The 12495-nt window shown below is 39.1% G+C and overlaps 1 protein-coding gene across 4 annotated transcripts in view; it reads left to right on the top strand.

Annotated features, from left to right (window-relative positions):
- Window positions 1-12495, top strand: part of FRMD4A (FERM domain containing 4A) — a 344320-nt gene that overhangs the window by 300479 nt on the left and 31346 nt on the right. For all 4 annotated transcript variants that reach the window (XM_061582284.1, XM_061582283.1, XM_061582285.1 and 1 more), the window contains one exon: window positions 7832-7965. In XM_061582284.1, coding sequence (XP_061438268.1) covers window positions 7832-7965 — 134 coding nt within the window. The remainder of the gene's footprint in view (window positions 1-7831; window positions 7966-12495) is intronic.

The following is a 12495-nucleotide window of genomic DNA, read 5'->3' as shown; positions in this document are numbered from 1 at the left end:
GCCTACATGCATGAGGTCTAAAGTGCCTGAAGAAGGCGTAGAGATGATATTGTGACTATTACGAAGAAATGCCAGTCGCATGGTTTCCTCCTCCTCTCTCTCCCAGTAATGGCATTATTGAGCTACAAGTCTGTCCCCTCTTGCTCTGTTTTTGGGGTGGTGAAACTCAGAGCACAATGGTGTCACTTTTCATATTTTGTGTTACTGAGGAGAGGGGTGGGTCTCCTGTTTTCAACAGCATCCATGCAACTTCTGAAACATCTATTTGTAGCCTATGAAGAACTCTCTTGCTTAATATGTGTTCAGATAACGTTCAACTTTATGAGGCTATTTTCTTAAGAAGATCTGAAATGATACTTTCATTTCTTAGGCTGTGTTTACACCATAAATTTAAGGCACATTCAAAACACATGATTTCCCTCAAAGAATCTTGGGAACTGTAGTTTACTCCTCACTGGGCTCCTCACAGCAGGCTTTACAAACTACACTTCCTAGGATTCCTTGGGGAAATTATGTACTTTAAATGTATGGTGTGTACACAACCTTACTGTATCTGGCTGCTGTGTTTTGGTAGTCTGCGAGTGCTTTTATCTATTGGATGGGCTATTTACTAATTTATTTATTCAATTTATATCCCACCTCTCCTCTCAAAGGCTATGTGCCTCATGTCTATTGTGATTTGTTTATATTTTTAATGCAACCAATAATAATCTTAATAAGAAAAAAAGGATAAGAGCTGGGGTGATAAATGGTAAGAAAAAGTGTTTGCGTCTTCATGAGGCATCAATACAAGCCTACACAAGAAGATGAACTCTGAGCTTTGTTAAAGTCCAAACTTTGGATTAAATAGCGTGCGTGCGTGCGTGCGCGCGAGAGCGCGCGCGCGAGAGCGAGAGAGCGCGAGAGAGCAGAAGTTGGTAGTGGTGGTGGTTGCAAAAGGAAAATAAGTCAAAGCCAACACATGAAATGGAGAGGTTCGGGACTTTCAGAATGCTTTCTTATTCTTTCCCCCCCTCAGAATTTAGATTACTTTTCTGTGTTTATGCATCTTAAGTTTGTGTGTCTTAAGTTAAGAGAACCAGAAGAACTATGGATTGAAGTCAGAGACATTATCAGGGAAGAATGCAAAAAGACAATACCTCTAGTTAAAAAGAGAGAAAGACCTCAGTGGATGACTGAAGAAACTCTTAAAATGGTTAAAGAGAGAAGGAAAGCAAAAGGAGACAGAAATATGGTTAGAACCCTAAATGTAATAATACTACGACTAGTACATAGGGACAAAGGGAACTATTACAATAGTTATTGTATAGAAATAAAAGAGGATAATAAAAAAGGTAGAAGAGCCTTATTCCAAAAGATTAGAGAAATGAAAGGGAAATTTAAACCAAGAGTAGGGATGTTGAATAATCAACAGGGGAACACACTGACTGACCAAGATGAAATAAATGGAAGATGGAAGCAATACACTGAAGAACTCTATAAAAGAGACGCAAGGGTGACAGATTCAATTACAGAAGAACCATATAATGAAGAATCAGAAATTTTAGAATGTGAGGTGGAAGCTGCTCTGTAAAATACTTGGAAGAAACAAATCACCAGGAGTAGATGCCATACAAATACAGTTGCTACAAGCTACTGAGATCGAAACTCCAAATTTTGACAAAAAATTGTCAATAAATATGGAAAAGAAAACAATGGCCCACAGACTGGAAGTGTTCAATATACATCCCAATTCCAAAGAAAGGGGATCCCAGAGAATGCAATAATGATCGAACTATTGCCTTAATATCCCATGCAAGTAAAGTAATGCTCAAGATTCTACAACAAAGGCACTTACCATATGTGAAGCGAGAAGTGCCAGATGTCCTACCTGGATTTAGAAAGGAAAGAGGTACCAGTGATCATATTGCAAAGATACACTGAATAATGGAACAGACCAAGGAATTTCAGAAGAAAATCACCCTATGCTTTATAGATTGCAGCTAAGCCTTTGATTGTGTAGATGACGAAAAACTATGGAACACTTTAAAAGAAATGGGGGTGCCACAGCATCTGATTGTTCTGATGCACAACCTATACTCTGGACAAGAGGCTACTGTAAGGACAGAATATGGAGAAACCGATTGCTTCCCCATTGTAAAGGGTGTGAGACAGGGTGTATTTTATCACCCTATTTGTTTAATTTATACAGAACTTATACAGAAAGCAGGATTGGACCAAGATGAAGGAGGTGCGAAAATTGGAGGAAGAAATATCAATAATTTCAGATATGCAGATAATACCATACTACTAGCAGAAACCAGTAATGATTTGAAATGAATGCTGATGAAAGTTAAAGAGGAAAGCACAAAAGCAGAACTACAACTGAACATGAAAAAGACTAAAGTAATGACACCATGAGATTGATGTAACTTTAAAATCGGCAATGAGGACATTGAACTTGTCAAGGATTATCAATACCTTGGCACAATCATTAACCAAAATGGAGACAACGGTCCAGAAGAAGGCTAGGACTGGGGAGGGCAGCTATGAGAGAACTAGAAAAGATTTATTTATTTATTATTTGATTTATATCCCACCCTTCCTCCCATTAGGAGCCCAGAACCTCAAATGCAAAGATGTATCACTGAACACCAGTCAGGATCATTCAGACCATGGTATTCCTGATCTCTACATATGGATGTGAAAGTTGGATAGTGAAAAAAGTGGATAAGAGAAAAATCAACTCATTTCAAATGCGGTGTTGGAGGAGAGCATTGCAGATACTATGGACTGCAAAAAAGACAACTGGGTATTCGAACAAATTAAACCAGAACTATCACTAGAAACTAAAATGATGAAATTGAGGTTATTATACTTTGGACACATAACGGGAAGACATGATTCACTAGAAAAGACAATAATGCTGGGAAAAACAGAAGGGAGTAGAAGAAGGCCAAACAAGAGATGGATTGATTCCATAAAGGAAGCCACAGACCTGAACTTACAAGATCTGAACAGGGTGGTTTATAACAAATGCTATTGGAGGTCGCTGATTCATAGGGTCGCCATAAGTCATAATCAACTTGAAGGCACAAAACACACACACAAGAGCCTCTCAGTCATTGTTCCTTCTCTTTATATACACAGATTGTATCAATCCATGTAACAATAAGACATTGTTACTGAGACAGTGCATTAATTTTCTTCAAAACAATGCAACCTCTTGGCAAGAGTACAGTTCTGGTGCTTCCAATGAGAAATGAAGTGGAAATCTACACACAATTCAAATTCAGTAGATTATTTTTTGTCATTAAGTGTAGCCACGCTGAGGTCATAGTCCATAGTCAGAGGCTAGCCTTTCAAAGCTGAGGACTAAGAGAAGTCCCTGGATAGATCACTGAAAAATTTCCACACTCTACAGTGGAGTTCTTGAGTTACTCCCATCATTGTCTTCTTCAGATGGATATGCTCCTTGTTTCTTCTTTTGATTTTTGCAGGTCAGTTACAACAGGCTATTTGCTCCAGCTTCTTAACCAACAAGGATCTTGGACATTTTTTTCTGGGCTTATCTTTCCTAAACATTAGCTTATTAAATTGTGCTGCAGCTGGAACTTGGTTTTATTATATGCATTAGGTCAAAAGAGGTTTGTACTACATGCTAGTTAATCAACTCAGCCCTGCTCCTTTGCCTCAGTAGTCCTCACACTGCTTAAACACCATAAATTTAAAGCACATGACTTTCCCCAAAGAATACTGGAAACTATAGTTTGTTAAGGGTGCTAAGAATTGTAGGTCTGTGAGGGGTAAACTACAGTTCCAAGGATTCTTTGAGGAAAGTCATGTGCTTTAAATGTGTTTTAACTGTATGCTATGTACACAGCCTCAAGTGGGAGTTGCTGTTGCCTGGCAGCTGCCAACTACAGGCAAGGGAAGGTTTGGCTCAGCCATAGATTGGGTGAGGTCGAGTTGAGCATGGTCCTCACCTCAGAGATCCTCAATGAGCCTGATGACACATGATGGCAAGAATGGGGGCAAAAAAAAATCTGTCAGATCTTCAGTTAACATTCCTTTTCCTAAACATTGGATTCTAGTTCCTTTGTCCTTAATATTGGGGTGTTCCCATAGTTTTCAGGGAGACCAGTGTAGCAGAGAGCCCCCAGAAATTTCTGGGAGAAGATATGTATTGAGTCCAATCCATCAAAAGTTAGTCACAATTAAGTCTAAGTAGTGACTGACTTCAGTGGAATTGGGTCTGTTGTTGTTTTCGGAAGGGTGAGGGTTGCTTGCACGTGTAGTTAAAATAACATATAGTAAAAAAAATGTTGTTTCTGCAGACATGCCAGCTTACATTTTAGCATGTTTTAGGCATTCAGATGGGTATTTCCTCCTCTGTATTAACTGGTGGGCGGTCTTTTCCTGTCACCACATCTTAGACATGAACTTCCTGTTGCTGCCCTTTGGAAGCATTTCACGTGATGAATAGCAAACTTGTCCAGTCACCAAGGCGGCAGATAAGCAAAAAAAGAAGCTAATGAAGAACATGTACCTCGCAGGATATATATATGCGTATCCTGTGCTGAGTAATTCCAGATGGGCACTAAGCCGTTATCTTGGCTGTTTGCTGTGGAGGATATCCTATTTGTTAGTCACTGTTGAAAGATAGTGGCTGTTTGTGGTCACTTTCTGTTGTCTGCTGACATCCTGAGGCAGTGAATCATGCCTGGCTTCTGGCATGAGGGAACATACTATGCACCTTCGCTCCTAATCTGGGCTTCTCAAAAAATGTTCTGAATGGCCAGCTTTTGGCTGAGAGGCTGACACCGGCAGCCAGGCAAATGAATACAGCGTGAATTGCAGCTGTATTAGGATATTCATTGTTTATGGCATTAGGCATGTATGATATTAACAAAAAGAAAAAAACTGCATAAAAGAGGCTGCATCTAGATTGTACATCTCTAGACACTAGTGACGTCATATGGCTGATGTTGGGTTTCTCCCCACCCCACCCCCTTTTGGGGCATTCATTCAATCTGCTTCTCACTAGTTTCTTCTAACAGTATTCCTCAGAGGCATACTTGCTTTACCTGCTGCCTTTGCCTCTGTGTTCCTCCCACCACCCACTTCCTGCCTCTCAGGATTGCTTCACACAGATTTTTATTGGAAAACACTGCATGCATCTCAATGTGTGAATGGAAGCATGGCTCCTATTCACATCCTTTAATGTAGCTGTTTTTTCTGGCTTGTCCCCCAAGTCTCTTATTCATACAATGTAGAATTATTCTTCCCACAAAACCAGAATGGTTTATACCACTGATGGAATGAGTGACTGTTTTAAGGCCATTTAATACAACAAGCAGCATCAAGCAGTAAAACATTTCCTGGACTGTATCATTCAGATTGCATATTTGACTGTTCCCTAATTTAAAAGCTGCAGACTGAGAGAGAGGAGTTGCATGATTGAATGCTCTCCTACAAAAATACTCTGTACACAAAGAAAGCAAGCATATCAAGAAGAAGGGGTTCAACCTAGCATTTCTCTGACATGCTAGTTTTCTATATGGCTTTTTAATAAGAAAATAGTCAAACTTGCAGTATCTCACCTGCAGCCTGAAATGTAAAACCATTTCCTTAGATACAGAAATAATACATACTTTTAGACTGGAAGCTTAGTGAGATAGTGGTGGTAGAATACTTAAGTAAAGTAATCAGACAACCAGGATAGAGAATCTATTGTATTGAGAGAGTTTGCAAGGTAATAATTGACATGTTTTTAAAACAGACTTTAAGCTCTTTTGAGCAATATCTGAGTCTTGTTCTTGACTTCACTGTGTCCTTGAAATGCATAGATGTCACATAACTTCTAGTGGCTGCTGAAGGAATCATTTTTAGGTCTGATTTCTCTGAAGGTGTGATCTCAATTTAACTATAACATCTAAGTGCAGATAGTCCTTCAACCATCACAGTCTAGTTTCATGAAGGTGGGCTAGCCATTTGAACAGTACCACTGGACACCAGAAACAGATTAAAGAATTTATTATAAAAAGAATTGTCTCTAATACAGAATTAATAATTTTAAAGGTTACCAGCACTAGATCAATATACATACTCACACAATCCAGAATGTCTTAGAATAACAGAACCTCATGTGAAGACATTTTACACCCCTGAAGGTGGGACCCAATTATTTCCCCTGCACTTGATTAAATATCCTTTCCAACTGCCTTTGCCAAACCCACTGTATCATGATCAGTGAGGTGAACTTCTAGCTATCTTATTGGTTCAGCACAAATACATGTGTCTTCTGGACCTCCCCCTGAAATCATCCCTATGTGTGTGGGTGTTCCCTGTTCTTGGGGTCAGCATGAAAACCTACTTCTCTTTCTTGCCAGCCTTCTGGTTTATTTTGTGTACTTGATCTTTTCTCACTAGTCATTTTAAGCCTAGAAGCAGCACTTCAGTGAAATTCAGCTTTTTGCCTTGCAAGCAAACAGCCATTTTTACCAAGAATCACTTGATTGAATCTAACCAGACACTAGCATGATTAAGAAAAATGGGGTTCAATTCTCTTATGTGCCACAGGGAATCTCCCTTTTCAGGGAGCACAAGCTAAAAGTTAGTGATATACCTTATCCCAGTCTGCATCTGTATTAGAATTGTTTTAAATATTTTTTAACATGTTTTGTTTTAAAGATGTTTGCTGCTCTGGGCTTGCTTTGGAAGGAAGGGTGGGATGTTAAATAAATAAATATTGAGAGTGAGGGACATAGAGGTTGCAGAGATTGTAACAGCAAATCCATATGGTGCTGGCACTTTCTGCTCATTACCTGACAGGTAGGAAGACACAGAGCTTGGAGAGAGACAGTGGCCTATAGCAATCATGCATCCAGTGCAGGGACACATATGTACCCCTGTATCCCATCCTCTCAACATGCCCACTAATTGCAGGGACGCAGTCTAGTGCAAATTGTCCTTTCTTGTGGTTACTATACATGCAAGTGTGGCCTATTGTTGCCATCACAACCCTAGTTTAAAAAGACTTGATGATGATGGAAATACTGTTTACTCGCTTGTACAGTAATTGCCAATTTCATGGTAGATTGACATCATACAGTCAGCACAGTTATGGGAGCCCACATGCATTTCTGAGCTGTACACATGATTGCTGCCCAGACTATGAACCAGATATAAGTCTGTGGATGAAGGTAGCTGTGACCAGCCAGATGACAAGGTAGTTATGCAAGACACCATAGGAGAGCACGGATAATGCAAAGCTGCGTGCAGTGGCACCAAATGGGAGTCAGTGTGGAGACAGGACCTTGGCCAGGAACAGGCCATTGTGCTAGTGATCTGTTGCAAGCTTTGCAAATGTCTAATGTAACAGGGAATGTTAATAATGACATAATCTTAAAGACTCTTATTTATCTGAATGTATTTAAATATAGTGTATTTAAATATCGTGTATTTACTCCTGTTTTAGTATAAGCATTAAGAATGTGCTGTGAACAAACACAGGCATGCAGTACAACACCTCTTCCTATTGTTTGATTGATTGATTGATTGATTGATTGATTGATTGATATCCCTCGCTTCCTCCCAGCAGGAGCCCAGGGCAGAAACAAAAATAAAAACTCTTTAAAACATCAGAAAAACAGACTTTAAAATACATTAAAGCAAAACATCTTTAAAACATTTTTTTAAAAGCTTTCAAAAGATCTTTTGTTAAAAAAAAGGTTAAAAACATTTTGTTGCCTGAGTCCTTTTCAAGAGTCCGTATCGAACAGCTTCACTGCTGCTGCAGATGTGTGCTCTTACTGTCCGCTGGCCTAATGCTATCATTGTTTATTGACAGGTTCCCAAGAGTCAGATAGCTCTCAGTCTGCCAAGAAAGACATGCTGGCTGCCTTGAAGTCCAGGCAAGAAGCTCTGGAGGAGACACTACGCCAGCGCCTGGAAGAACTAAAGAAACTCTGTCTCCGAGAAGCGGTAGGCGGTATAGGTTTTTATAATCCTTAGAAAACCGTTTCTGGCTTCTGATGGGCAGCAAAGCAGAGAGTGTGTAGAAGGGTAGTATCTTGTGAAGCCTCTACTTTGCAAAGCAAAAGGCTTGGTAATTCGCATCCACATCCACGGTACCCATGGAAGTCAGTGAAAGATCTGCATGCTTAGGAAATACTTTGGTCCATCTGCTATTGACATTTCACATTCTGCAACTGGATTGTGAATATTGCAAGAGGAAAAATGACGTTTCAGATCCAAGTTTTACCATTTCCTATGTGAAGCTGAGGCAGAATTTCATTTCAACAGCTTGTTCCTAGCATGGCCCAACTTGTCTGTCTTCTAAATCGCAGCTACTTCCCAGCAGTTCTGTTCTGATTTTAACAATTAGGATTTAGTTTCTTAGTACAGTATAGCATTCATCTTCCATGATTTCCCACCTGTTGCCAGATTTCATAACAGAACAACTATTCGGAACATGCGGATAATTGCCATGCCCTCCTGTTACCATTGCTGTTTGCTTTTGCAAGTACATACATTAAGTATAACAGGCTTTTAATTTCCATTTCCATCTTAAGGTGCCCTGAGAATTTAAAAGTAAGGGGTAAGGGGTACAACATGTAGAGAAGCCTTTAAGTTTAATGCATCTTTAAAGAGCAAGAAACCAGGCCTGTAGCAAGTGGGTGATTGGCTAGTCCAGGTTCACCTTCAACTATGAAAGAAGAGAGCCACTGTTTGGAGCCATGATAATTTGAGACCAATTAGATACAAATGGGATCTGCAACAAAATGTTGCAGGGTGGCGTGCTCCTAATCAAGATGCCAGCCAGCCATGGATACTTCCAGTATACTCCCATTTCATTCCCCCTTTCCTCACTTTTATATTTCCCTCCCCTCTCAATAGTCAAACCAGCAGTCCTCATTGGGCTGTTTTAGAGAGTTCCTCCCCTGCCTGAATTTTTTTTTTATTATTCTTTTCCCAAACTTGGCCTTCCCCTGAGCATGCTAATACCTCCTTGTTGTGCCATTTTCACTACAGGATCCACATTCAGATATAGGGTGTATGATATAAAAATGTTTTTTCATATGCTCTACTAAATAATTTCTTGATGCCACTCAAAATGCATTGTTAATTAAGCGTTACTCTTTTGCCTCTATAAGAAAGCAGAAAGACGGAATGCTATAAAGATGAGAAGGCTGTCTCTTCTTCTTCTTCTTCTTCAAAAACAAACTTGCTAGTGTTCATTCAACTTGGACTGTATTTCAAATTGGTTACTGTGAACAAAAATCAGTTTTGATTTATGAAATGGCAAGATTGTTGCCACGCTTATGCCATGTCTGGAGACATCATTAATAACAGTAGCTGTGTATATGAAACTTCTGCTTGGATTGCACATCTCTAGCACCACTGTTTTATGATAATGGACAAAGAAAAATGGCTGAAGCAGACATGTGAAAAATAGTTTAGTTTTAATGTGGCATGCCTATTAACCAGTGTGTATATTAAATGCTTAAAAAAAATAATGTGCTCAGGTAACCAATTTTTGCTTGAAAATGAACAGAATGGTGTGGCTTGTATAAATTATGCTAATTTTGCAATTTGCATAATTAATGGGTTTTAAACATAATCTTTGGTCATCCTTTTTGCTCTCCATATCACTGGCAATGTTGTCAACCACTTCTATTTTCTGAGATTTCACCAGACATTGATTACACACTGTAGAGCATCTTTGCAGCCATCAGGGCTAGAAACATCCTTTTCAAATGGAAGCTGGTATTCTTTGGAGGCTGAATTCTACATCCAGTGCAATGTTCTACACTTTTTTTCTGCACTCCTGTAAACTTATAGAATTATATTCATATTCTGTTCATTACTTGAAATATTCATAATGCTTTTTTTTTGCTCTAAACTCTATCAAACCCCAACAGTGGAAAACCACCAAAGGATGTAAAAGAACATAGCTGAGCTGCTGAAGTTTTTATGAGCATTTCTTTTTCAGATGAGAAACAAAAGTTGAATTTGCATTTTGCCTATGTGAATCCGGTTTATGAGGTCAAGTTAGGTCCTACATGCCCATGCCTTAAAAGGTTTTGCGCAAATTGTCTGCATACGTTTAAGCCAGTTCAATCATCAACCTCTAGTTCAGAATAAAGCTTCTCTTTTCAGGTTTCTATACATCACTATTTGTTTGTTTTCCTGGGGGAATTGCTGGCGTATAATGGCAGGCTGAGGGAAGGAAATGAATTTAATAGCCTTGGGGTAGCCAAACTAAGCCTGCCCCCTAACCATTTGCAAAGTGGCATCAGATTTCTACAGGCTTTAATTACTAGTTATTAGTTCATCTTAAATTACAGGATCCAGGCTGGTAATACACTTTTTGTTTTATGGGGCAAGAATAGTAGACCAGTTTGCTGTCCTTTGTTTAGAAAACAGCAGGCTTGTTTGTCAGTTTCCATGAACAAAAACGGAGGCTAAAAAGCAATAATTAATCCGCTTTCTGATATATCAGTTAATTCCTTAATTGCAAACCTAAATTGGTTAGTTTTGTTTTTTAAGCTGGAGGCTGTCCAATTTGAAGAGGGTTCAGCTTTGATCACAACTTGTGCTGATCAACATTTATCTTTTGATTTGGGAGGTGTATCTAATAGTAGTTTTATGACAGCCACAGATTCATGGCTAACCTTTGTGAAACATATTGAAAATATGAGTTACACTGAGATATTCTAATATTTCTTTGGATCTGTTGAGTTATTATTCAGTTATTAGCAAGATACTAGAACAAAAACTCATTTGAAACTCCCAAATCTATTATGTTATTTAATATAGACAGCCATTTTATCAATGCAGGGATTGCCAACCTTTTTGAGCCCATGGGTACAACTGCAAACTGGAGAAACTGTTTTGGGCACACTCCACACAACCAAATACACCCTGCATACCTGGATATATGAAACTATACCAGATATGTATAAATTGATAACTTAGCTATCCCTTATTCTAGACCTTGATGTTCTAGGCACTCCTCATTAGTAGAACTGTTGCCTGAATAAAGAAGTTAGTCAATTAATATGAGTTTTAACTGATAAGAATACAAGATAACATTTGCATGTGAATAATAACTATAGTTCTGAAGAAGAAATTATTTGTTTTTAAAATGTGAATGACCTCATTATTACCTTACAACACAATTTAAGTGTTATTTTGCAACCATTTTCATACGAAATATTTTCTTCACATTTGTTGAGTCCACTGTGCTTTTTTGGCTGGTGCCTTTCCCAGTTGGTGTGAATACTTAAAGCCCTCTCTACTTGCTGCTTTCCAAAATGACAAAATTTAGGAGTGGGAGTGGCAAGGACCTCAATCAGGGAAGGCAGTATAAAAGCCAAGCTGGGTACAGATCTGGAAAAGCCTGTAGCTGATCCTCACAACTCAAATGATGCCAGAGTGAAGAAGACTCTGGCACCTGGCTTTGCAGTGCCAGCTGTCGTGGTGCATGGTGCAGTAGCAGGAAGCAGAAGCCATTGTGAAAGAGGCATTCCCCATCTCACACAGGATGGAGTGTCTTTTCTAAGATTATGCCTTCTGCATTTTGTTTTGTAAGGTCTTATACTTTGAAGTGGGGGAATTCACATGTTAAAAAATTGCCCTGATTTAATTGGGGACAGGATTTATTTTTATTTTATTTATTTCAATATTTATATACTTCTTAATACCATAGTCTCTAAACAGTATACAGTAAGGTTAGAAAGATACAATAAAAATAAAATCAGTTAAAACTAACCATAATTGATCCAAATACTTTAACTGATGGATCGTAACAAATTAATCAGCAAAACTTTGTTGCCCTATTTATTGCTGAACTTTACTGTTCCATAGAATAGAAAGGGTGGCTATGCATCATATTTATACTGTGAGAGGGTTCTTTCTGCCAGATTGATGTGTCAACCTCCCCTTGGAAAGGGGGTATAAACAATTCAGGGCAATCCAGCATGGTAGAATCATATAATCATAGAGTTGGAAGGGGCCTATAAGGCCATTGAGTCCAGTCCCCTGCTCAGTGCAGGTATCCAAACTAAAGCATACCCAACAGATGGCTGTCCAGCTGCCTTTTGAATGCCTCCAGTGTTGGAGAGCCCACCACCTCCTTAGATAATTGGTTCCATTGTCGAAGCACTCTAACAGTTAGGAAGTTTTTCCTGATGTTCAGTCGAAATCTGGATTCCTGCAACTTGAGCCCATTATTCTGTGTCCTGCACTCTGGGACAATCAAGAAGAGATCTTGATCCTCCTCTGTGTGGCAACCTTTCATGTACTTGAACAGTGTGATCATATCTCCTCTCAGTTTTCTCTTCTCAAGGCTAAACATGCCCAGATCTTACAATCTGTCCTCATAGGGCTTTGTTTACAGTCCCCTAATCATCCTCATTGCCCTCCTCTGCACGTATTCCATTTTATCTGCATCCTTCTTAAAGTGTGGTGTCCAGACCTGGATGCAGTACTCAAGATGAGACCTAACCA

This window comes from Rhineura floridana, chromosome 8 (assembly GCF_030035675.1).
Source record: "Rhineura floridana isolate rRhiFlo1 chromosome 8, rRhiFlo1.hap2, whole genome shotgun sequence".
NCBI classification, from domain to species: domain Eukaryota; kingdom Metazoa; phylum Chordata; class Lepidosauria; order Squamata; family Rhineuridae; genus Rhineura; species Rhineura floridana.
The sequence above is the reverse complement of the archived record's forward strand: the minus strand, read 5'-3'. Positions and strand labels throughout refer to the sequence as shown.